Source organism: Perissodus microlepis, chromosome 4 (genome assembly GCF_051167445.1).
Source record: "Perissodus microlepis isolate ML-2025 ecotype Zambia chromosome 4, ASM5116744v1, whole genome shotgun sequence".
Taxonomy (NCBI): Eukaryota; Metazoa; Chordata; class Actinopteri; order Cichliformes; family Cichlidae; genus Perissodus; species Perissodus microlepis.
The window spans coordinates 12557134-12580418 of record NC_140464.1 but is presented as its reverse complement, the minus strand read 5'-3'; the positions used below and the strand labels follow the sequence as shown (position 1 = coordinate 12580418).

Here is a 23285-nt window from a genome sequence, read left to right as displayed (position 1 = left end):
CCATGCACTCTGCCACACTGATAAGAATCACAATCACCAGCTATTCCACGCGCATATATTATAATGGCAGGCACCGTGATACCTTACACTTAGCAAAACACTATTAGCATGCCAGTTGCATCGCTCCCATTCAGAGGTTCAAAGGGTTTGGTTGGGGAGAAAAGCACGGATGGGACATGGCAGTTTGAGTCCACGCATTTAGCCTCATAAAAATTCTGGTGTCTTTATCTTAAAGACACACTGTCACAAGCACGTGAGGTTGAGAATGTGAGCACACATTTTTATGCACAGGGACACACCTGTACACACAGGAGCGTGAGGGACAGAAGCGTACAAGTACCACACCGGTTTTCAGATTGTTAAGAGAGTGAGTCCAAAAGCGTACAAGTTTATCTGTATGTTAATGATGAGGGGAAATGGCCCAGATTTGTTTAACGCATCAAGCAATTAAATCAAGACTTGTCTAATAGCTGCATCTTTGCTGAGCTGCCCACGGGTCCCAAGATGGACAGGCAAGGCAGCATTGCAGGTGGATCTGATTATCTCTGTCTCAGTGCGTGTGAAATAATGTTTCCCCCACCATACCATCTACTAATTAGGATCTAATTATCCAGCCTAGTGTAAACAATCACAGCAGATGGCATTATGCACAGTATTAACTCTAATGACCCGGGGCCCTGTAGAATTCACATTTCAACGCACTTGCTTATTTTATTTATTTATTCCATTAGTCTTCGCCCTACTTTCTTTTTTTCAATTCACTTAGGCCTGTTTTCAACCTTCTCATTCCCTGAGAAAAGACTACCCCTCTTCCTGTTCCCAATGATGCTCTTACAGTCCTTTTTTTTCTTCTTGTATTTGCTCCTTGTTTCACTTACTGGCATTTATCTATTTCTCTGGGTTTATTTTTGAAAAATATCAATTAGAGCTCACAAAGATCAAGTAAAAATGTGTACCTATTTCTGCCACCTACAACCACCTGCCTTCTCTCTAGTGGGTAGGGAAAAAAAGGGAAAGTCATAACGATACGTGTATGTGATCTTGCGCACAAAGGCTCACTTCTTACCCCAAACTGTAGAGGCTGTCTGTCACAGCTGGGAAATAATACTGTGATGTCAGTCACACTACACCAGGTGGGAAGTCTGGATTATTTCCCATTGCACTGAACCCAAAAGAGTTCTCCAAACCTCACTTCCTTAAGACCAAAACAGTTTCATATATTTTGTCCTTTGGAAGGAAGAAATTGCCTTGTGTCTAGCGTACATTTCTATGATACATTGATTTGTTGGATGCAAGGCTATGTTCACAGCTCGCTGCTGCAGTGCATAAATCTTGTTTGAGTGCCACAAAGTCAGGGAGGATTCCCAGCTTTATCTTGTACAGTGCTATGACTATCCCTTGCTGATTAAAGACACAACTTTCTTAAATCTAGCTACAGTTGTTCATCTGCGGTTTCCTCTACTGCTCATCGGACAAGGTTGAGCTGACTAGAGACTCGATGCTGCAGAGGGTGTGTAATGGTGGTTGTGGGTGTGCGAGGTCTCATTAATTGATGCCGGGCCTTGTGCCTGTGCTCCTCTGCGTGCCGTGTTCTCTGCCAGGAGCTGGACTTGCTAATTAGGCTCCTGGATATCACAGACATGTCCCTCGGTACGCCATACAATATACTGCTAGTGACTCAGTAACACTGGTAAGGAAAGTGAGAGAGAGTGGGACTAAAGGATAGAGGATACAGAGTGAGGAGGGGTGCAAAGAGACATAAAAAGATGGAGAGACATCTTGGCAGAGAGCTCAGAAGGAAGGGACATGGAAAGTAAGAGTGTGTGAGAGATGACAACTGATGAGAGGCCAGGGAAAGAAAGTAGGAAAACGACTGTACTGGGAGAGATCAAGGCTGCCGAGAAGGAGAGATAGTCACAACATGCAGAAAGGAAACTGTTATTGTGGGGAAAGGGGGGAGAAAAAAAAGAAAAGAAACTTAAGATGGGAAGAGAAAAAAAGGAGGAGGAAATCAAAAAGAGGAAGATAGTTTGAGACAGGCAGAGCATAGCAGAGAGGTAGAGGAAAGCACTCAGCGGAGCAGTGAGGCAAACAGGGAAGAATTCCAAACAGAAAGGGTGTGTGCGTTTGAGTGTGTGTGTGACTGTGAATTTGTCCACGCTGCCGGCTGGAGTGTGTGTCCAGATAATTCAATCTGCTGCCCATTGACTGGCCTCCCGCTCCGTCTTCACTCCTAATTAAATCTCCATTTGTTGGCTGGATGCTACTGCTTCTAATTGTGTTGCTCTAGCCTCCTGTAGACACACAGGCACACCTCAACACACACACACACACGGGCCCTGCAGCGGGTAGGATCCCAGGCACGTCACCGCGGTACATTACACCTCAATTAATCACATCAATTACACATCAATTAACCCATGGCAATCCACTAAACACAGCTGGGATGCAGGCAGCATTTCATCTGTAGCAACCTGAGGACTCTTTCTGCAACATCAAAGCAGGCGCTGCATCAAAAAGAAAAAAAAAAATTCAAAAATTCAGATCAACTTAACATGAAAAATCCATAGTCCCTCTTCATTTCCTCCTCCAAGCCGAGAGCATAATTATAGGAGTATATGAGCTTTAAATAGCATGTCATGGGTTCTATATTTCCACAGCATAAGATCTCATAGGGGGCTTGTTCATTCTGGATTGCGAACAAAAGAGCGTAAGGAGGAGTTGTGGGAGGACATCAACCTATCAAATACCACATACAGATGTTGAACTATGGGCCATTTCTCTAAATGAAGGCTCTTCATCTCGTCTTCCTGTTTCAGGTCTGGCGTGCTTGCTTGACTTCTGCTGTAATGGGTCACTTCACCTTGGTGCCTTGTGTTGGAGGACACACTCCTCAATCTTTTCATTGCTCTCCTCCCTACTGTCACTTTCCTCATCTCATCATTTCTTTACATCAATTCTCAATCTGTCTTTGACATTATCATTAAGCACTGTGTTTCTTTTTACCATCTGTTTCAATGCCGCTCTCGCTTCCTTCTCTCTGTATTCTCCCACTCAATCGCTCGCTTAATTCTTCCTTTAGTGTCGGTCTGCTTTCTGACTCGACTAGGTGATAGAGTGTAAATTGACAAGGTACCTGCTGTCACGGTGACGGCACCTCATGATCAACCTCACCTTCAGAACCAACCATGTTCCGAAGGGCAGGTGGGCGGGGTGGTGGTGATGGGGCGCTGAGGGGTATATACACTTTTTAGGAGTGTGCGCTTATGTGACTTCTAAAGAGCTCTGTATCCTCGCTCCAGCATTCTTATCTCAACTCGTGAAGCACCATATTAAGATGATCTATTATACATGTGTGTCAGTGTTCTTCTGTATGTGCGAATTCATAAGGGAAGAGCTTCATCAGCTTTCAAAATGCTTTTAACCCCTCTCCATCAACCCCGCAACCCACGCCCTTACACCATCCCATTACTAGGCCAAGGTCATAGCCATGACAGTTGCATAACCCCCATTAGAGGGTAACCATGACCCATTTCGTATCTTAAGGTCCAATTCAAGAGCCTAAATGACAGCTCTAAATTTTCCAGTATGACATGATGCACCATGGGTGGACTGAAGTTATACACACATATACAGTATGAGTGCATTTGTGTTGAGCTTCCAAGGTAGAGTGAGAAATTAATACAAATGGGCCTTCAAAGGAAACAGCCACTGCTAACCACTATAGCTGAATATCAGAGATGCATTTGAGCCAAGTGCCAGCTAGGATGCTGTTACGTCGGCTCAAATGCAGGTGGCTGAGGATTAAACAGAGGTCAGAAGAGCTCCCTGCTGCTGGTGTGGAGCTGGGGTAAGAAGGTTAGGCAAAAAAAAAAAAAGCTAGAGAATGACTATAAGACAAAAGCTGAATGTGAACACCGTTTGTGTGATTGCATGCCAGCATGGTGCAATGGGGAGCACAATGGCCTTTGGTTTATAAAGCTACCCCAGTGCCTGTGGTCTTTGTCTCACTGCCATTAAAATTCTGTGTATGCAGCGGGGGACCCGGCTGGAGCCATGCCACCATTCAACCTCAGCTGTCAGGTTAGAATAAGGTGTTTTTATATCTGTGGTGAATGGGCTGTGGTGGTGCAGCCTGACTGTTAGGGGCAGCTGCTCTGCACAGCAGCCACATTATAAAAGCCCTCCTGGTCCTTCCATGCCAGTTTTCGGTCATCCATAGACCTGCTTGCTTCAGTTAGCTTTTACCTCTGGTCATAGTGGTGTAAGAATTGTTCCTCTATAAGGAATTTCCCCTAGCTTTCCATCTGGACTTGAAACCTGCAGGTAACAATGTTGTGCACCTGCCAAACACCGCACTATCACTTCATGCTTCATAGGAAGGGAACTGTTCTCTGGTTAATTCCAGCCTCTGGAAGAAAAGAACTTTTCAGCTTCCTTAAACACTTATATTCTGAGATCCTCTGGAACAGGTTTGCATTAAGGACACTCTGACTTGTTTTCCATAGCGTCTCATCAGCCATGACCAACACGATTCTGCCTCCATTATTCTTCACTGTTGGGATGGTATCAAGCAGGTAATGAGCCTAGCCGGTAATGTGTCTGGTGTCCTCAGAATGTAACGTTAGGAACTGAGGCTAAAAAAGTTCTGGTTTTATCTGACCAGAGAATCTAGTTTATCACGTCCTGAGACTCCGTTAGGTAATCTTTTGCAACATCAAAGCTTGCTGTTATGTTTTTCAACGAGAAGAGACTTCATCTGTCTCCTCACACTACCATAAAAAAAAAACACAACCCCAAAATCAGTGCAGTGTTGTTTCTCCCACCCTCACACTGGACCTAAGAAGTAGATGTTTGGGTTCTTTGTCACCTCTCCTCCGAGGGTTCTTCTTCCTTGATTACTCAGTTTAGCTTGGCCAAGTTCTGGGAAATATCATATATTCTACTGATGTCTTATGTTTAGGTCTTTTGAAGGCCACTCCTGGAATTTTTCACTGAAGCACAGAGAGTCAAGCAAAAAAAATGAGAGATTGAAGTTACATTTTATGCACATGCCAAACCCAAACCTAATTCACATCCTTTGTCATAGCATGGGGTCTATAATGGTTTTCTGTGCTTTTTCTTTTAATGTTTTAAGAACGCTTTTAAAGTTCTCGTTGTCTTTCTGGGTGATTTGTGAGGAGTGATAAAAAAACTGAATTTAGGCATAAAGAAATTTTAGCATTGAGCTATAAGAAAGCTGAACACTTTCTGAATGCAGTGGATATAATATGTGTGTGCAAGTCTATTATACTGTAGAATTTGCTCCACAAGGCCACAGTGGTTTAAAAAAGAGATGACCCCTAAGAGAAATATTACCTGTGACACCAGAGTGTTGTAAGATATAATACACAGGTGCGGTACACTGAACCCCAAATCTTAAAGCTCTATTGTGCCTATCAAATGTGAAAACAAACAGAAAACCCGCACTCGCTGCTAAGTATTCTTTTTAGTATTCATTGCTGGGCAAGACAAACCTATTTAGACTGATGATGAGAAGTAGATCGTGCTGATATGTCAAAGCCAAAGCACATTTGTCTTGCTAAACAATAAAAATTAAGAAGAATACTTTTCATTGAGTCCTGACATGCTGAGTGTTATAATGTGCACACTCTGTATTGACAGAACCTTGTGCTCCTGTAAGAGCATGCGTGTCAATTTTCGCATGCAAAGAAAAAGTTATCCTAACCTTGACTTATGCAATGACAGTGCATGTATTCACACTTGTGTATTTTTCTGCCATGCAAAGAAAACAGAAACACACTTGAAAATGTAATCCTGCCATTGACACCACACATGCAGAGCCTACCACTGACACCAACATGGATCAGCAGCGTGTGCCCTCAGTGTTTCACTGTGAAGTTCAGAAAGCACAGTGAGGGAGAGAGAAATCCACATCCGACAAGAGGTTCTCCACTGGAAACTCATTAGATCCCAGAGGCCAGTCTTCGGAGGAGCTGACCTTGTCTTCTGTCAGCATTAAGAACTGTTGGCGGTCACAGGTCATTTAAGTTCTTACAGAGTCTCAAAAAGAAGATCACTTCAGCTGGGTCTTGTGTGGATAGCAATCATTTCTTGGGGTACGCAGCAGAAATTCTGCACACTTATGTCATGCAAGACTTATTTCCTGTTCGTGCTGGCTTTGGTCCTGAAAATATACACTTTGCTCTAGATGTGAAATTGGTCACAAGTGCCACAGATAACCAGTGTTTGGGGAGTCATTATTAGAGCTTGTGTGAATGTGTCATATGAGGCTGAAAAAATGTGAATGCATGAATGGTGCTGAAACAGGTAACTGCGGTGGTGATTACAGGGCACTCAATTCCGCAGTCCACAATTTCACAACAGTAAGTCGGTATTATGTATTGCCCCAGACGATCGATGTGTGAGTTTAGGTTTTGCATGTGCAGGTCTCTAATGGTGGCTTTTTGATGGAGCCATGCCGCTAAGTGCACATAGCCACCAAAACCCCAAACCAGCTGGAAGTGGTTGGGTGTGTGTTTATTCAGCCATAAGTGTATGTTTTGGGATTGTCTGTGTGTGTATGTGCAGATATGTGTGTGTGTGTGTCAAGTACAAATGCATTTACTAGAGGACAGAATTATAGCAAAGCCACCACTCAGCAGCTAGTGTCTGGGGAAAAATAGGGACGGCTTCTCCATTTGGGCTCAGACAAAGATCAGTTTCAAGTGGCTGTTGGGTTTAACACTGTTTGTTTTTGAAAAGTTCATGTAAGGGTGGTAGAACGAATGGATTACCCAGGTAGTTTTATCAAAAAAAGAAGAAAAAAAATTGCAAGTTTTGATCTATTTGTATGATAGAAAATGGACTAAGCTGCAGCTAAGCATAGTGTGTGATTTGTGGCAAGCATGATTGCCAACGTGAAACACAAAGGTGCATAGTCGTTCTTTTATTTTCTGTTTCAATCAGGTCCAATTTGCTGTATCCCCTTCTCTGCCCAGCGAAGGCTGCCCTCACGTTCACCCAGTTCCGCCACACCATCCTCTGCATTTACTGCCATAAATCTTGGCTGTGAACTTGCATATGGGTGCGGAGAGCAAGGGTGGCTCCAGTAATCAGCCATGAGAGTGACTCACCTAGTAGACACAGAACCAGGCATGCTGCAGGCCACAGCGGCATACTGCAGCTATTAATACAGACTTTAATTAGCCCGCCACAAACACTGGCACAATCAGCTCAGTGTCGCCCATGGCTCGTGAGGCAGACAGATCAATAGGTCTGATCATGCCTTTTTCATCAGCTCAAATGAAAGCACTTTGTCTCCAAGCTCAGCCCTGGACCTTGCATATCACCTTAAAGTCTTTTTGTGGCTGTACTGGCTGTGTGCAGTGTTGCGGATGAGGCCTGTATAATCTGGCTGCATTAGGGAACTATAAAGATAAATGAAGGGAGCCACAGAGTATAACTCATCCTGTCACAGAAAGGATTTTAAGACGGGGAAACTTTGTGTTTTCTAAAGCAGCCCCTATCACCCCTACCCCCCAACGCTTCCTAATTTCTCACTCTCTCCACCTCTAGCTTGCTTGTTTTTCGCAGTATTTTTCTCCATCTGCTTTTGGCCTATTCCTCTTCCCCCTTCCCTCGATCTCGCTCTTCTTGCCTGTCTCCTTCCCCATCCTCTTTTACTGATGTAGAGGTATGGAAGTGTTCATTTACACTTCTTCTGCTGCACAAATTGCTCTTCTACCTCTATGCCAGCACATTTCAATTTGAAATAAAGGAGTAAGCTGCTTTCGCGGTAACAACTTATTCCGTGTGCTTTTTGGCAAGCTTTTCTGTTGACCTTCAAGTTCCCAATCAGTGCAGAAGAAAAATGGAAATAGCTTGTTCTGAGTCCTCTTTTTTTCCCTGTGAATTGCTCAAATTGTGTTGTGTCTCCTCGCAGAGGTTACTGAATCACTGCCATTTTTACTACCCTCACTCAGCTGCTTCGCTTTTTCCTTCTTTTTCTTCCTTTTTACTCATCTTTTCCTTTATGTTTTTATATGACTCAGTTTTCCTTCTTCTTCTTCTCCTCTTTCTTTTTCTAATAGATGATGTCCCACCTTATTTTAAGATGGAGCCTCCTCAAACCCAGGTTCACCTGGAGGGAAATCGCCTAGTACTTACTTGCATGGCTGAGGGCAGCTGGCCCCTGGAATTCAAATGGATCTACAATGGTACTGAGCTTACACGTTTCTCCTTGGAATACAGGTGAGGAATGCAACCTTGCTTGCCTGCAATAATTCTTTTTTTTTCCTTATCTTAACCCTAAGTATCTTACTACATGAGGACATTTTAGAGGCATTTAATTGTAACTAATAACACAATTGCTCATTTTTATTCATATTCCAAACTCATTTCTATGGATTTATTCAGGACTGATTTGGCTGCATATCTCCCTTGAAACATAGCATCTTGTGTTCAAGGGATTATCAAATTTATTCCGATTTGTATCTCACACTGCATTCAACATTCCGAGATGGTGTGTGCAGATAAATATTCTTTACTCTCCCCTCTCTTGCGGTTTGCTGAAACTATCACTGGCGTAATAAAATCAGACAATGCAAATTCTTTTTTTATCAGCTTATATGGTGTGGATGGGCCACTTTGATCTGTGAGCTGTAGTATGCTTTTTCACTTATTTTGGAGTTGTTCTGGACACCTCGTATGACATATTTCAGCCTCTAAACACACTGTTGAATTATTGGACCAACTCAGCGTGGTAAAAGGAGTGTTCACCCTGCACTAACAAGTCCTCTGTGCATGTGTGTGTGCGTGTGTGCCCACTTCTACATGTACAGTATGCTTGTGTAGCATTATGCCTGCATGCGAGTTAACAGGTGACAGATGCAGTCCACAGTGGAAGTCACTTTCAATCCAATTTTAGCACAGTTTCCTAGACTCCACTCACAGTCATACCAAAACCCTAGACATGGACAGACACGCTAAGGTGGTAGTGTCTGATTGCTATCGCTGCCCCGCTCCCCACCATCCCTTCGCTGCCTGTTATACCTACCTTCTTTCACATATCCTCTCTCTCCCCTTCATCTTTTTCTTCTCTCCCTGTCTTTCCTAAGCATTTGGCTGCGCTCTCACGTGGCTTAGTCTCTGGGTCTGCCTTGCAGGCCAGCCCTCTGCTTGTTATTCTTCACCAGCCCTGATCAAAGAGGAGAACTGGAATCCATTTAATCAGACCCCCCACCCCCCTTACCCCCCGAATTGCAGTGCAGGGGGGAACATGGCTGGGGTGGAAGCTACACTCCTAAGTGGCTGTAGCAAACCAGTCAAAGGGGAGTAACTGCTTAGGTTATTTTGCTAGTATTTCACATGCACCATCTAACATGAATGCACATCAAGGGGGAGAGACGGAGCTGTGGATGGCCAGAACATGCGCTTGGTGCTTGTTTGATTCATCAGGCTGAAGATGGAGGAATCGCGTTTTGTGAGTCCTGCCAGTCAGGACCTGCGCACTACATTAAAATTTCATTCTTCCTTCTCTGGTTTACTATCCACTGTCCAGGATTACATCAGCAGCAAATAACACTTCAAAGATGGGCTGTTATTTTCCTTTTTTTAGACCATTTATGTCTTATTACAAAGAGGAATGTCATTAAGGCACCGTTTCAGGTGCCCACTGAAACATGTCAATTAATTTAGCATCTTGAGTGTGGGTGATAATAGCAGCAAGATGACAAATGTTGCTGTCTGTCATGCTGATGATGACTAATTGCAGTTGTGTTGCGTGTGCCCATTAGGTACCTGATCCCCTCGCTGGACCGATCACACGCTGGCCATTACCGCTGTATTGTGAGAAACCGAGTTGGTGCTATAATGCAGTGCAGCACTGAAGTGCAGGTTGCCTGTGAGTAAAGGATTCTTTCTATACATCCTCCATTCTGGCAGATTAAGGGCAAGACACTGTTTTTGTGAAAAGCTCGTCATGCACACTATGTGGATGAGTCACTTTGTTTTAAGGCGCTTAGCTTTTGAAAAAGGTACATAACATTAATGCTAATAATGGCAATTGTTTATTTCCATCCTTTTTGCTGGCAGGCATTTTCAGCATTTTCTGTTCTAGTATCTTTTCTCTGTCTCCCTCTTTTTAACTCACTTTTTATGTCTCCTAGATATGGGGGGTTTTGTGGAAGGTGAGAGGTCTCAAACTGTGTCCCAGGGCGAGGGTGCTTTAATCCGTGCACCACGTATACACAGTTTCCCCAGGCCCCAGATTACCTGGTTCAGAGATGGGCGTAAGATTCCCTCCAGCAGTCGCATGTAAGTCTTCATTCACCCCAATTTGATTGCTTTAGTTTAGACAAAGCATTTATGCATCTTACTTGTGTTTTTCTGTGCCTGTCTCAGAAAGTTCTCTCATATATGAGCTGTAGATGAATGCAGAGCTGTTGAAATAGAATATCTTTCACTTCAGAGAACTCTAAGAGGTTCAATACTGCTCACAGATTTTTTTTTCCAATCCCCCCACACACCATGAGTGAAGTTGAGCAGAATAGTTGATGAACGAATGTTGGCGCAGGCCTTGTGTTCATCATTGAATCGCCTCTCAGTGATAAAGCGGGTTATTATATTGGCCCTATTGACTTTGCAGGCAGAATGATTGAAGGGTAGAGATAGAGCAGGCAGCAGAGGAACCAATTAGACAAAATTGGACAAAAGGCCTCAATTGATGATAGGTTTGACTGACAGCACTCACCCCTGGTTAGATTTCTGTCTTGAAGGGTCTATATGTGTGTGTGTGTGTGTGTGTGTGTGTGTGTGTGTGTGTGTGTGTGTGTGTGTGTGTGTGTGTATGTGTGTGTGTGCATATCTTGCAGACACTTGTTATGTTTATGTATTTCAAACAGTTTTTAAATGATGATTTCATTTATTAATGGGGAAAAAGGCTTTCCAAACATAACTGAAAAAGTATTTTCCCCCCTTGTTAAATCAAAAATTAATTATGATTAACCACATTTTTGGAAGGCTAAGTATAATTTCACTAACCACAAGCAGGCCTGATTACTGCCAGACCTACTAAATCAAGTAAAACCTGTTTGACAAAGTGAAGTAGGTTAAAAGATTTCAAAAAACCACCATGCCACCAGTTCACCAACTGCCATCATTCTGGAAAGAGTTATAAAACCATTTCTAAGGCTTTGGGATTCCAGCAAACCACAGTGATCGCCATTATCCACAATTGGAGAACATTTGTAACAGTGGTCAACCTTCCTAGAAGTGGTAGGCCAACCAAAATTACTGCAAAAGCACATCAACAACTCATCCAGGAGGTCCCAAAAAAAAGACCCAGAACAACATCTAAAGAACTGCAGGCCTCACTCGCCTAATTTAAGGTTAGTGTTTATGATTCCACAGTAGAAAAAACAGTGGACAAAAATGGCATCATTAAGAGTTTCAAGATGAAAACCGTTGCTGACAAACACAAAGGCCCGTCTCACATTTGCAAAAAACGTCTTGATAATTTTCAGTACTTTTAGGAAAATACTCTGTGGACTATCAATACAGAACTATTTGGAAGGTTCAAGTTCTGATATGTCTAGTTTTAAACAAACATCATACCAGCAATCAAACATAGTGGTGGCAGCGTGGTGGTCTGAGGCTGCTTTGCAGCTTTAAGACCTGGACTTTAAGGCCTTTCCCTAATTGATGAAATTATGCATTCTGCTCTTTACCAGAAAATCTTGAAGGAGAACGTCTTAAGCTCTAGCGCACTTGGGTAATGCAGCAGGACAAGAGGCCCACCTATGAATGGCTACAAAAAACAAAATAAATGTCAATCAAAGTCCAGACTTCAGTCAAATTTCGATGCTTTGGCATGACCTTAAACAGGCTGTTCATGCTTGAAAACCATCCACTGTTGTGGATTTAAAACAATTCTGCAAGGAAGAGTAGGACAAAAATCCTCCTCAGCAATCTCAAAGATTTATTGCCAGTTATCACAAATGCTTGACTGCAGTTCTTGCTGTCACAACCAGTTATTAGGTTCAGAGGACACATTTCACACAGGGACAGTTCCAATTTGAAACACATTTCCAAGTGCAGGTCTGTGTAGTGAATTTTTCTTTATTTATCTGTTTCTGTTTTTTGAATTATGTGGAAATATCCAATATTCCTTAATAAATACTGTGAAATTAATATCTGTTATCCAGAAAAGAGATGTAGGCTGTCTATAATGTCACAGAAAGCACCTCCTTATCTATGATCACCATCATGTCATAGCTGACATGAAGACATTTACCCTGGGCTGCATGTTGTTGGCTAAAGCATAGATTTGGTGAAAGTACTTTCTGAGTCCAGCTGTAAAAGTTGCAGTAGAAGCACTGAGGAATATTGTAAGAAAAATCTCAGTCCTTTCCATGAATGTCCAACCAATCCCAGAGCTAGTTATCGTGTTGTTTAGAGGTGAATCTTATTAGAAGCAAAGCAGTGAAACTTTGCACCGTGACAATGTGAGTCACTGACAGGATACTCTACATTTACCGCTTGTTTGCTCGCTTTGTGTCAGGCCACATTGATATTCACAGGTGTGTGTCTGTGTATCAATGTGCGTTTCTTTAAGTGTCTGTTGAGTCTGTAAGAGCCTCAGCTCCTAATTGTCCAGGAGTCTGTCTGTTTATCCTGCACCGATCAGGTGGATGCTGGCAGATACAATGAGCCTAATCTGGCCCCATGCTTGGCGTCAGCTCTCATTTTCACCAAACCATCAGCCTAACCTACATTTAGTCATTCAAGAGGGTGCTGGGCCACAGCAGTGACAGAAAAGATTGGACTTGAAAACTGCACCTTTTACACATTCATGGTTTTTATATGTGTGTGTATTTTCTGAAAATTGTCATAAATACTACAAATGCAATTACCGTGAGAAAAATCCATTTTAAGTGCATAAATAACTAGTCGAGCGGTTGTTATATTTATTGTGAAATAGAGCCAATATTTGATAATTGCCTATATTTCAGTCCAAGAAATATACAAATTTAAAAAGTAAAGAAGAGAAACACCCTTCAACCATGACTGATGATGTTGCATAGTTTGTCAATCAGAAGGTATTCTCCCACTTACGCTCGCTTCCCTCATTCAAAAAATAGGGAACGCCACAAATACAACAACCAGCCAAAATGGGACATCTATAAATGAGTAATCCACTTGAAACAATAAAAACTCGTTATTTTTTAAACTGCATTATCATATCATCTCAATAATGACGAATGAATAATTACTGTGTGTAGTTATTTGACTCCTTACTAAGCATAGATGTCACAACCAGCAAATGTTAAGGAAATATGTCTGAATCAACAGCTTTTTAACCAAATATCAACATCGGTATCGGTCGTGAGAGCCTAAACCTTACATACTACTTCACCGCTTTTTAACTTTCTTTTGAAATCTCTATCAACCAGGAAGAACTGCATAAAGATGAATCCTGATATCTCTTGTATACCTCAAATATGCTGAAATCAAAGTTCATTAGTTGCACCAAGCTGTCTTAAACTATTAAGAGAAATAGCCAACAGCGTCAATAGCGAGCCAAGCAACTGCTTCCATGGACAAAACTCAGACTGGCCGCAAGTGTGTTTCTGTAGAAACCCTCGGGGATCTATAACAATGAAAATTACAGTGAACCCTTTAATGAAGTACTTTATATATTAAGCAGATAATAAAAAGCAAGACATGTTCTGAGTTATTTCCTAAACACACTGTGTATATTGTAGAGAGAAGTGCTCATAAAATTGTCTCTCTCTGCGTCTTTTCAGTGGTAATTTATGTGATATGTATGCGTATGTGTGTCAGTTTACCCTTCAGATTTATTGACTGTGTGAAACAACTACTCACTGGTTTAATGATTTGAGTGTTTCTGTGTGCTTGTTAATGTGTTTATGTGTGCGAATGTACGGTTTTGAGTTTGTTTGAGGATGAATTTTGCAATGTACAGCAGTTGGCTGAAATGAAATGGACTGGAAATTTCTAGTCTTATTTACCACTCTTTGCACCTTTTAATTGGAAGCCAAATTGGTGGCCTTAATTTGGTTCAGCTGCACACTACCTAAATACAGTGTGTAGCTTTCTGAGACTAGGGTGATTGTTGCAGGAATTATTATTCACTAATGCACTGTCCTTAAAACTATTAAATATTAAAACTAATGCGTGTTTTTATTTGCATGGATACTCAGTGCCATCGCCCTGGACAACACGCTCGTCATCCTGTCCACCGTGGCCCCTGACGCAGGACGTTATTATGCCCAGGCAGTTAATGATAAAAACGGGGAGAACAAAACCAGTCAGCCCATCACTCTCACAGTGGAGAGTAAGTACTCACACGTGCGTATACATGTGTACATGCATACACAGGAAACAGACTTCTTCGCCCACAGAGTAAAGACACAGCAGGTTGTTTGTGTCAACATGTTGTTGCAGATGAAAATGTAGTTTTGGGTTGTGTTTTTTTTTTAAATTGTGTATTTTCTCTTGGCGCATCACTTAGATACACATTTTATTTAACACAGTGGCAACACAACAGGTTGCTCAGCCAAAAACAGTAGAAACAGAGATAGCGCCCTCTACTGACAGGTGCTTTCTTTATTTCCCGATTTCTCTTTCTAAAAAATACATGCTTATCATACTCATTACCTGCAGCATAATAGATGTCCTCTTATTCTCCAAGGCCTCCTCCAACCTCTGGCTTCAATGGCGAATTACAATGTTTTAGGTGGAACTCCAGCAGGACCTCTGTGAAAAGGCAGAAAGGCCCCATGAAGTACAACTTTGGTTGAAATCCTCCTAACAAAAAAAACAAAAATGAATTCAGGAAAATGACACTGAGCACACAGGGAATGATTAAGCATACACACGCCTACATCAACACACAAATCAAAGCAGAAGGTCGGCCTCAATTATAAAACCCACATGTGCACAATTTCAAATAAAGTTCGGCATTGGCGGCAGAAGCATGGTTTTAAGTCAAATGATTATGTAGTTTAACTGAACCTGCTGCTTCCTCATCCTCCCACCTACTGTCACCGTTTCTTATCTAAACAAAGTCACACAAATGCTCCCGCCTCTTATTTACTTTCATCTCAACAAAATCAGTCTTTCTTCGCCTACCTCGACGACCCAATTAAAGGAGTCACTAAGTGTGTTTTACTAGCTATCTGGACAGAATTCCACATGATAGTATCCACATGATAAAAGTCACCATAGGGTTTGCAGTGGGATGTTAACTGTAATATTGAAAATTAAAAACTGTTTGTTCTGCGCACTTTTAATGGCAGCTTCCTTCTCGCGCCAGCATCTGCTCATCATATCTTTAATGCAGCATTTGTAATTCAGTGCTCAACACGCACGGTACAGCAATCCCCGGGGATCAGATATCACTGGATATCACCCAGTCTGACCTTGCAGATAACACCGTTGTAGTTTGCATCTGAAAGCCAATAAGTTTATTTAATTTTACAACTGCATTTGTTCGTTGTAGCAATTCTCTGGATAAAAGACTAAACAATATGCAGTAGAGGGAGCACCATCTTCCTAAGGGAGCATACAAATGAGACAGAGCTGGGTGTAATAGTGAAACGCGAACTGGAGTCGGATAAAGCTCCATGCACGCAGACATTCAGGCATCCTTTTTTAATATTCCTTAGATTGTGAATTGCTCTGTAGTTGACTTGGATTTACAGTTGTTTTTAGATACAGACAGATGTAAACAGGGTGGCACCCTTAGTAGTGAGAATTTGCTATGCAAGTCACCGCATCAATTTTTGCATTACACACTTGAGGTATCCTCAACACTGGGAGTTCATGAACTGCAATGCATTAATTACCGTGTGCCGAGGAACCAGTCGTGTCTATTGGAAAATTAAATGAGTTCTTTGATAAGTCAAATGGAATCCCACTTTTTGCTGTGTTGTTGGCAAACACAGGCTACATTTCCAGCCAAATATGTGGGGCATTTCACTTGATTAAACAAAACTGTTCAATTTCCGTGTTTACACAGATTTGTAAAACATTTAGTAAAACTCAAATCGAAATTAAAGCGTTAACAGCCACTCTCTGTAAAGGCGAGTACTTCACACAACATGCCAATCATCACATTTTCAGCAGCTTCAGCATGACTCTGTCAAGAGTTCTAATTAATAAATCATTCATAAATTATATGTGATCTTGGCGATTTTCAGCTTTAAATCTTCTTTGTAGAAGATTAATATTTATGTTGTTTGAGTGACTCTTTTCCATCAGTTTCTTTCTTCTCATTTTTCACTTTCACACTTACTTGTCGACTGAAACCTATGCCAATCAGACTTTAGACAAAGTCTTGCTTGTTAATTAGTCGCAAAATTTACACGGATCTGCCAAATTCTGTAATCTCACAGAAGTATAGCCAGTAACTGCAGAACCAAGTAACTCCTTTCCTCACTAAGCTCTTGGACAAAGGCAAATCATTGTAGCATGTTTATTTCTTTTTGTGTGTTTTTTTTTTTTTTTAGCTTTCTAGGGACTAAAAGGCAGCTATTATAGATGGATTGATTGGTCTTCATTATGCTGATTATTAATAATGTCAACAATGTACTCAAAATGATACTTGATACGTTGATGAAAAGATTTAATTCATAATACCAAGCCTTCAGACTGCTGCAGTACCACCAATTCTATGTATTTACCAGTTAATCAATAGGTAATTTGTTGCCTAGAAATATAAAAGTAATTTTGAATAAGGTTCAAATGAGCAAAACATTTAACTGCTCATCTCTATCTCTCATCAAATTTCCGAGATGATGACTGCAAAACATTTCTATCTGTTTATTTCCATCTGTCAAATGTCCTACAAATGATTTTTGCTTTCTTTTTTTTGTGTGTGTGTGTGTGTGTGTGTGTGTGTGTGTGTGTGTGTGTGTGTGTGTGTGTGTGTTTAAATCTCTGTGCTGCCATGAAGAAAATCTTTGGATATTTGGGAATTCTTTAGCGTTAAATTAAATTTTTTATTTTTTAAATGTTTAATTCGTTCTGAAAAAATGTCAGCAGCATGTTAATTTTGTGTTGTTTGTTGTTTCCTTGCATGTTATGTTCTGGAAAGAATTTGAAGAAACTTGGATACTGCATTTTAATTTGTTTAATATATATTTCTTTTTAGGTATTTATTTGACTGATGATCAGGAAACTATGCAGTAATCACATGGCGAGTAGAGTCAAAGTGGTAATAACTCACAGGTCTATTTTTAGTCAGTGTTTGTAGAGGAAGCATTGCTACAGTACTGTAGAGATTCTACAGGACTGAGCAAGAAAAGGTTGAGATTTATAATCAGATGCTGCAAAATAACAACAACAATAATAAAAACTTAATTAGAGCCCTTATTAACCTGAGATGGTCTCACACGGACATCCCGAAACAAACTTCAAAGCGATGCACGCACACAACACACTGTAAATGTCCAATCACTCAGACATATACAAGTTCACAGGCCCATACCCGTACTCCGGGGAGGTGGGGGGAAAATGAGATCAGATTCAGAGAGAGATCACTGATTGAGGGCAGTGAATCGATGGTTGGCTGGAGGCTCTGTGAAACCCGTGAGTGATGGTGCCGCATTTAATCGCCTTTTCTGTTTGTCTCAATTATGTTACATAATGGCTTCTTAACACCTGGGCTAACACCATGCTCAGTAAATGCCGTGTGCACTAGAAAGAGGATCTAAAGTAAAGACAGGGGCGTTAATAGTTGGTTGATAGCATGCTGGCTACTTGGTTGTGATGGTGACAAATTGTCAGTCTCTGTGTAAGGATCTAGTCATGCTCAGTTGGCTATATCAGGCAGAGGCACAGGCTTAATCTGAGACTGGCGTGCAATTTAAAGATTTCTTTCACTTTTGTGCGTTTCTGTGTGTGTGATAGATGTGGGAGGACCCGCAGACCCCATTGCCCCCTCCATCATCATCCCCCCAAAGAACACCAGTGTAACAGTCGGGAGAAACGAAGCTATCATGGAGTGTGTTGCCAATGCAAGGTAAATGTTCACAAAGAGACATGCAGATCCTGAGGAGGAGACTGCAAATACACACAGTCAGGCATTCACACATTATCAAAACACCACCACCTTCTCCCACCCCCGCATCTGATATTTTGTGATTTAAATGAATCTTGGAATCTTTTGTTTGAACATAATAAAAAGTGTTTTGCACATCTCTCATTTTGTACCTCTCCTCCATTCTTCCCTTTGATTCAGGGCTTCACTCTGTTCTTCCAATCTTGCACAATCCCGGTTCTGAATTCTGACTATTATCTCAAATTCAAAGACTTAATCAGAATGACAGATGTATCCCATTGCTCCCCCAGTGCTCTGTAACCTTGAAACAGAATATAAATCTATATTAAAAACCACGCTCTCGGTCTCTTGCTCTCTTTTTCTCTTTTTCATCTTTTTCTTTTTCAGGCCTCTTGTCAAAATGAGTATCACTTGGAGAAAAGACGGGGCAGTTGTCAATACAGGGATTCGCGATTTTGGCCGTAGATTGGTCATCAGCTTGCCTGCAGTTAGCGATAGTGGCTACTATGAGTGTGAAGCGTCACTTCGGAGCAGCAGTGTCCCCTCCGTCACGGCCGGGGCCTACCTGCATGTTCTTGGTAAACAACATTACAACATACATTTTGACCCTACAGAAAGCAGCTTAGCCTAAATGATCAGCTCTAATCTTCAAGCTGAGATACTTTCAGAGTCTCCATTCAAAGTTTATATTTCAGTATTAACGCTAATGCTGTTATATAAAGTCGTGCAAATGCGCTATTGCCAGATGATGGTGATGATAAAAAGCACGCATTATTTTTGTAGCTGTTTTTAAAGGCTATTAGCGAGCAATCACTTTTCTTCTTCGGAACAGAATATCCTCTGTTTGTAAAAGAGCCGCCGAGTCACATCAGCGCAGAAATGGAGAAGGTAGTGGATATCCCCTGTCAGGCTCGAGGTTTGTGGTGTTTTTTTTTCCACTATGCTCCTGCATGTGTGAAAGACTAAAAAAAGAGCAGTAAAAAGGAAAAGAAAATGGACTACAGGGTCACAGTGACCAGAGACAAAAAATAAGTAAATCCTTTCCTCCCTCTGCAGGCACACCACAGCCAGAGATAGTGTGGTATAAAGATGCAGTGCCCATCAGCCCGGTGAAGATCCCCAGGTACAGGGTGTTGGTAGGAGGCAGTCTACAGATCAACGGTCTCCTGCCAGATGACACAGGGATGTTTCAGTGCTTTGCTCGCAATCTAGCAGGAGAGATCCAGACAAACACCTACCTTGCCGTTACTAGTATGTCCCCCTTGAAAATTTTTTTCAAAGTTATCCACACACACGATTCATTCTGTTTGTCTTTCAGCTCTGTCCTTCCTCTCTTCTCTTTCCTAATCCTCTCTTGTCCCACTCTCTGTCTTCCCTTTCTACACCCATCTATCTATATATCTCTTTGCAGTGACAGATTTGTCAGCCTTGGATGCTCGGGCAATTATTGCCTATTTTTGAATGAGAGAATGAGCAGGAGAAGCAGAGAGACAGAGGCGCCTTGTCAGATTCTCAGAGCTGTCTCTGAGAATGAGACCTGACAGCTGCCCCTTTTGTCAAGTCCATTAAGCTCTCAGCTGCTGCCTGCTTTATTAGGGAGAAAGCTGTTTATGTCTCTCATTATCACCTCTGTCTTACCTGATTTTGTTTGAACCTATGCGTTTTTCTCTGTGTCTGTGCGTGTGTCTCATGTGCCTGACCCCTCCCCATCCAGGTATTGCTCCTAACATAACCGCTGGCCCCTCTGACAGTGCAGTGATTGACAGCATGTCAGTCATCCTACACTGTGAAACCTCGGGAGCCCCGCGGCCAGCCATCACCTGGCAGAAAGGTGCGTGGGCTAACAGCATGAGGTATTGGGGAGATTATTATGCTGCATTTTGACTCGTCAGTTAGACAAGAGCTATAAAAAAGATCCAGAATATATATTTTCTCCAAACAAGCTGTATTTCTTTACTGTTGCTGTGCTGCTTTCCCTTCTGTTTGTTTTCCCTGACATTTCTCCAATACTTTAATCTCTCTTGTTCTTTCCCCACACACCCCCCCCTTTTTTTGTTCCCCGTCCTTTCTCCCATATCATCGATCACTTCCACCCTTCCCTGCAGGTGAACGTGTCTTGGCCAGTGGATCGGTCCAGCTGCCCAGGTTCACCCTGCTGGAATCGGGCAGCTTACTAATCAGTCCCTCCCACCTGTCTGACGCTGGAACATACACCTGCATGGCCAGTAACTCGAGGGGCATTGACGAGGCTTCAGCTGACCTGTTGGTCTGGGGTAAGCGTAACAGCAACTGGACACCCTCTGTAGAACAGAATAGAAGTTTTTGGAGCACACCATAAGACTGTGTGATCTAAGCTATTTAAGCTATTCTATTTTAATCTCTCTCTTTATTTTTTACATTGTTCAACACTTGTATAACTTGCTGAAAATGATGAGGCCTAGTCTAGACCTTTGGAATATGAGAAAAAATAAAAGGAGAAAATGTCTTTTTTGGTATTGTTATTATTAAATACATGACATGTTAAATTGTAGAAGAAGTACATGCTTTTTTTTCTCCTAGAGGTCATTGTCAAGATATTTGGACTTGCACATGAACTCATTTTTGTGACTAAATTCACATTACCAGTCTCTGTAACCTTGCAAAATACTTTGCCCACTGAAAATAGAATATAATTTATGCTATTTCAGAGAGATATTGAGTGAAAGATGAGACCAATTCCTGTAATCTCTGTTCAGTTCACTGATCAAACAGTCTCTGAATAACAGCCTTTGGGCATTTTCACAGCACGTACCCGCATCACTAAACCGCCACAAGACCAGAGTGTCATCAAAGGGACTAAGGCTGTTATGACCTGTGGTGTAACCCATGATCCCAGTGTCACTGTAAGGTAATTTTTTGGAATATGCTCTCTTTCCTTGTCGGTCTTACTCCTCATTCTTTTTATGTAAGTAAATGTTGTGCAATTAAATAGCACCTTTCAAAAAGAGCAGTATACGTTCACTTACCAGTAACGTGCCATTAGGATCACCTTGGATTTTAGTTTCTTGCCCAAGGACACTTTGGCATATGGAGTTGACAGAGATCATGTCAACAATGGGAACTGTAGACAACCTGTTCTACTACCTGAGCCAAGGCCATCCCATATTTTTTAATCACTCCCAGCCTTGCGAACAAGCTTGGGCATCAGTGTTGTACTTAATTAGTTTATGAAATCTGCAAGAGATCTCATAGTGTTTATCCACCCTTAGAAGACTTCCTATGGGAAGCATTCGAAATGCTTGGAGTCAGATTTAGGAATTAGTCCATTGCCTTCCCTCATTCTTTAGACAGTCTTGAGCATGACAGAGTGTGTGTACAGGCATCTGTCTCAGAGGGAGTGAAATGATGTCTATGGAGCCCAGTGATTAGAGAGCCTGTCACCTGTGGGCCTACGACATTGATCAGATTGCAGGGTAAACAGATGAATATGTAAACAGAGTAATAACTTCAGACAGCGCCTTTAATTAAACGCAACACAGAGGAGATTAGCTGCAGAGCCCGAATAGTCGCTATTAATCACGGGAGCTCCTAATATTTGCATGTCTGCATGCATGTGCGCATGTAATGGGGGGTGTCCATATGTGTGGGTGGGTTAAACAACGACGAGCGAAATCCGCGGATGATAAGTTGCGCACTGCACGAGTGACACAGAGAGAGATTTTTCTGATCCAAACACTTTGCTGCCAGCTTTGTAGCGCTTTTCGTTGTTGCTAGCACCTTCTGTGTTTGGCGTATGAACTTATAAAGGGCAAACAAATTTGCTGTAATTGTAAAGTGTTAAAGTTTGCGTATGTGTGTGTCTGTTTTTTCGTGGGTAACATAGTTATGTTCTCACGCACGTGCTTTCAGACATGTGTGGGAGAAGAGCGGCACTGTGATTGACGTGAACACATCCCCGCGTTTGCGTCTGGATCCTGACGGGACCCTGCACATCTCCCAAACGTGGTCGGGTGACATTGGAACATATACCTGCAGGGTGACCTCGGTGGGTGGCAATGACTCTCGCAGCGCCCACCTCCGAGTCAGGTTTGCATATTTACCCAATGTCTCCCCAGTCTTATCGTGCTGTTTTTAGTTGTTTTTTTTCCTCTGTATTTTTTTTTTCTTTTACATGCAACCAGGACATGATGGATGGATGTTTCCTCCACTGTTGTGGTTTATCACTGCTCTCCTCTCTAATCCATCAAACCCCTCGAATATTTACAATGCCTCACTCTCACTCTAACTGTTCAGTTCTGTTATTTTCTGCCTTCTTGTCTGATTCTATTTCTCTTATCACTTGTTCCCTCTCACCCACATTTACACGTACAGGCAGTTACCTCATGCTCCAGAAAACCCAGTAGCAGTTCTGAGTACCACAGAGAAGAGGGCCATCAACCTAACGTGGGCCCAGGCCTTCGATGGCAACAGCCCCCTTATCCGCTACATCCTGGAGGTCTCAGAAAACAGTGAGTTTTTCCACCAAGCACCTCTATCACCTTTAACCATGCACACCTAATGCAAACTCACAAATGTAATAGTTTTATTAGTAATTTCGAAGGTGATATTGCTAGTTTGTTCTCAAAGGGAACACTAATTTGCAACCCCTCCTATTATATTACATTTCAATTGTGTATCTAAAATTGGCAGTTGCACACTCTCATACATTCCTCAATCTGTATAACTCAATTGCCTCACTTGTGCGTTTCCTTACAAATGAACAGGGAGATCAAATTGTGTTGCTGTCCAATACTCTTATCTTCCTTTCACTTGATAAAATCAAAGAAGTGGGAATGTTTTCACCCACTGAGACTAAATTGCTCAACCATTTCTCATCGAAGCTCAGGCTAACTGAGTAGATGACAACTCATTATAAGGAAAATGAATCTGAGGATGCAGATGGGATCTGGGTTTTGGATAATTGAATTGCAATTTGATATTTAGAGGGACTTTATGCAAAATAAATTATTTGTCTCTTATCAGTAGCTGCACTATTATTACTGAAAAAATGAAACAGTGGTGTGCAGGGATAGTCAGAAATAACAATGAATTTAAATTTAAGTTCGCAAGTGGTGGAGAGAGGTTTTTTTTCTCAAGAGTCTTAATGACCTCACAAGGTCATTCATCATTCCCTAGCTACTGCTCACAGCTTTATCTTTATGTGTGTCCTCTCTATCTC

At 41.8% G+C, this 23285-nt stretch overlaps 1 protein-coding gene across 5 annotated transcripts in view; it reads left to right on the top strand.

Annotated features, from left to right (window-relative positions):
• The window catches only part of LOC146388472 (protein sidekick-2-like), an 85823-nt gene that overhangs the window by 40057 nt on the left and 22481 nt on the right, over window positions 1–23285 (top strand). For all 5 annotated transcript variants that reach the window (XM_084925808.1, XM_084925805.1, XM_084925806.1 and 2 more), the window contains exons 2-14: window positions 8094–8253; window positions 9798–9904; window positions 10170–10317; window positions 14226–14359; window positions 17938–18049; window positions 18476–18666; window positions 18921–19004; window positions 19145–19339; window positions 19803–19919; window positions 20194–20361; window positions 20873–20975; window positions 21977–22153; window positions 22439–22575. In XM_084925808.1, the coding sequence (XP_084781934.1) occupies window positions 8094–8253; window positions 9798–9904; window positions 10170–10317; window positions 14226–14359; window positions 17938–18049; window positions 18476–18666; window positions 18921–19004; window positions 19145–19339; window positions 19803–19919; window positions 20194–20361; window positions 20873–20975; window positions 21977–22153; window positions 22439–22575 (1833 nt within the window). The remainder of the gene's footprint in view (window positions 1–8093; window positions 8254–9797; window positions 9905–10169; window positions 10318–14225; window positions 14360–17937; window positions 18050–18475; window positions 18667–18920; window positions 19005–19144; window positions 19340–19802; window positions 19920–20193; window positions 20362–20872; window positions 20976–21976; window positions 22154–22438; window positions 22576–23285) is intronic.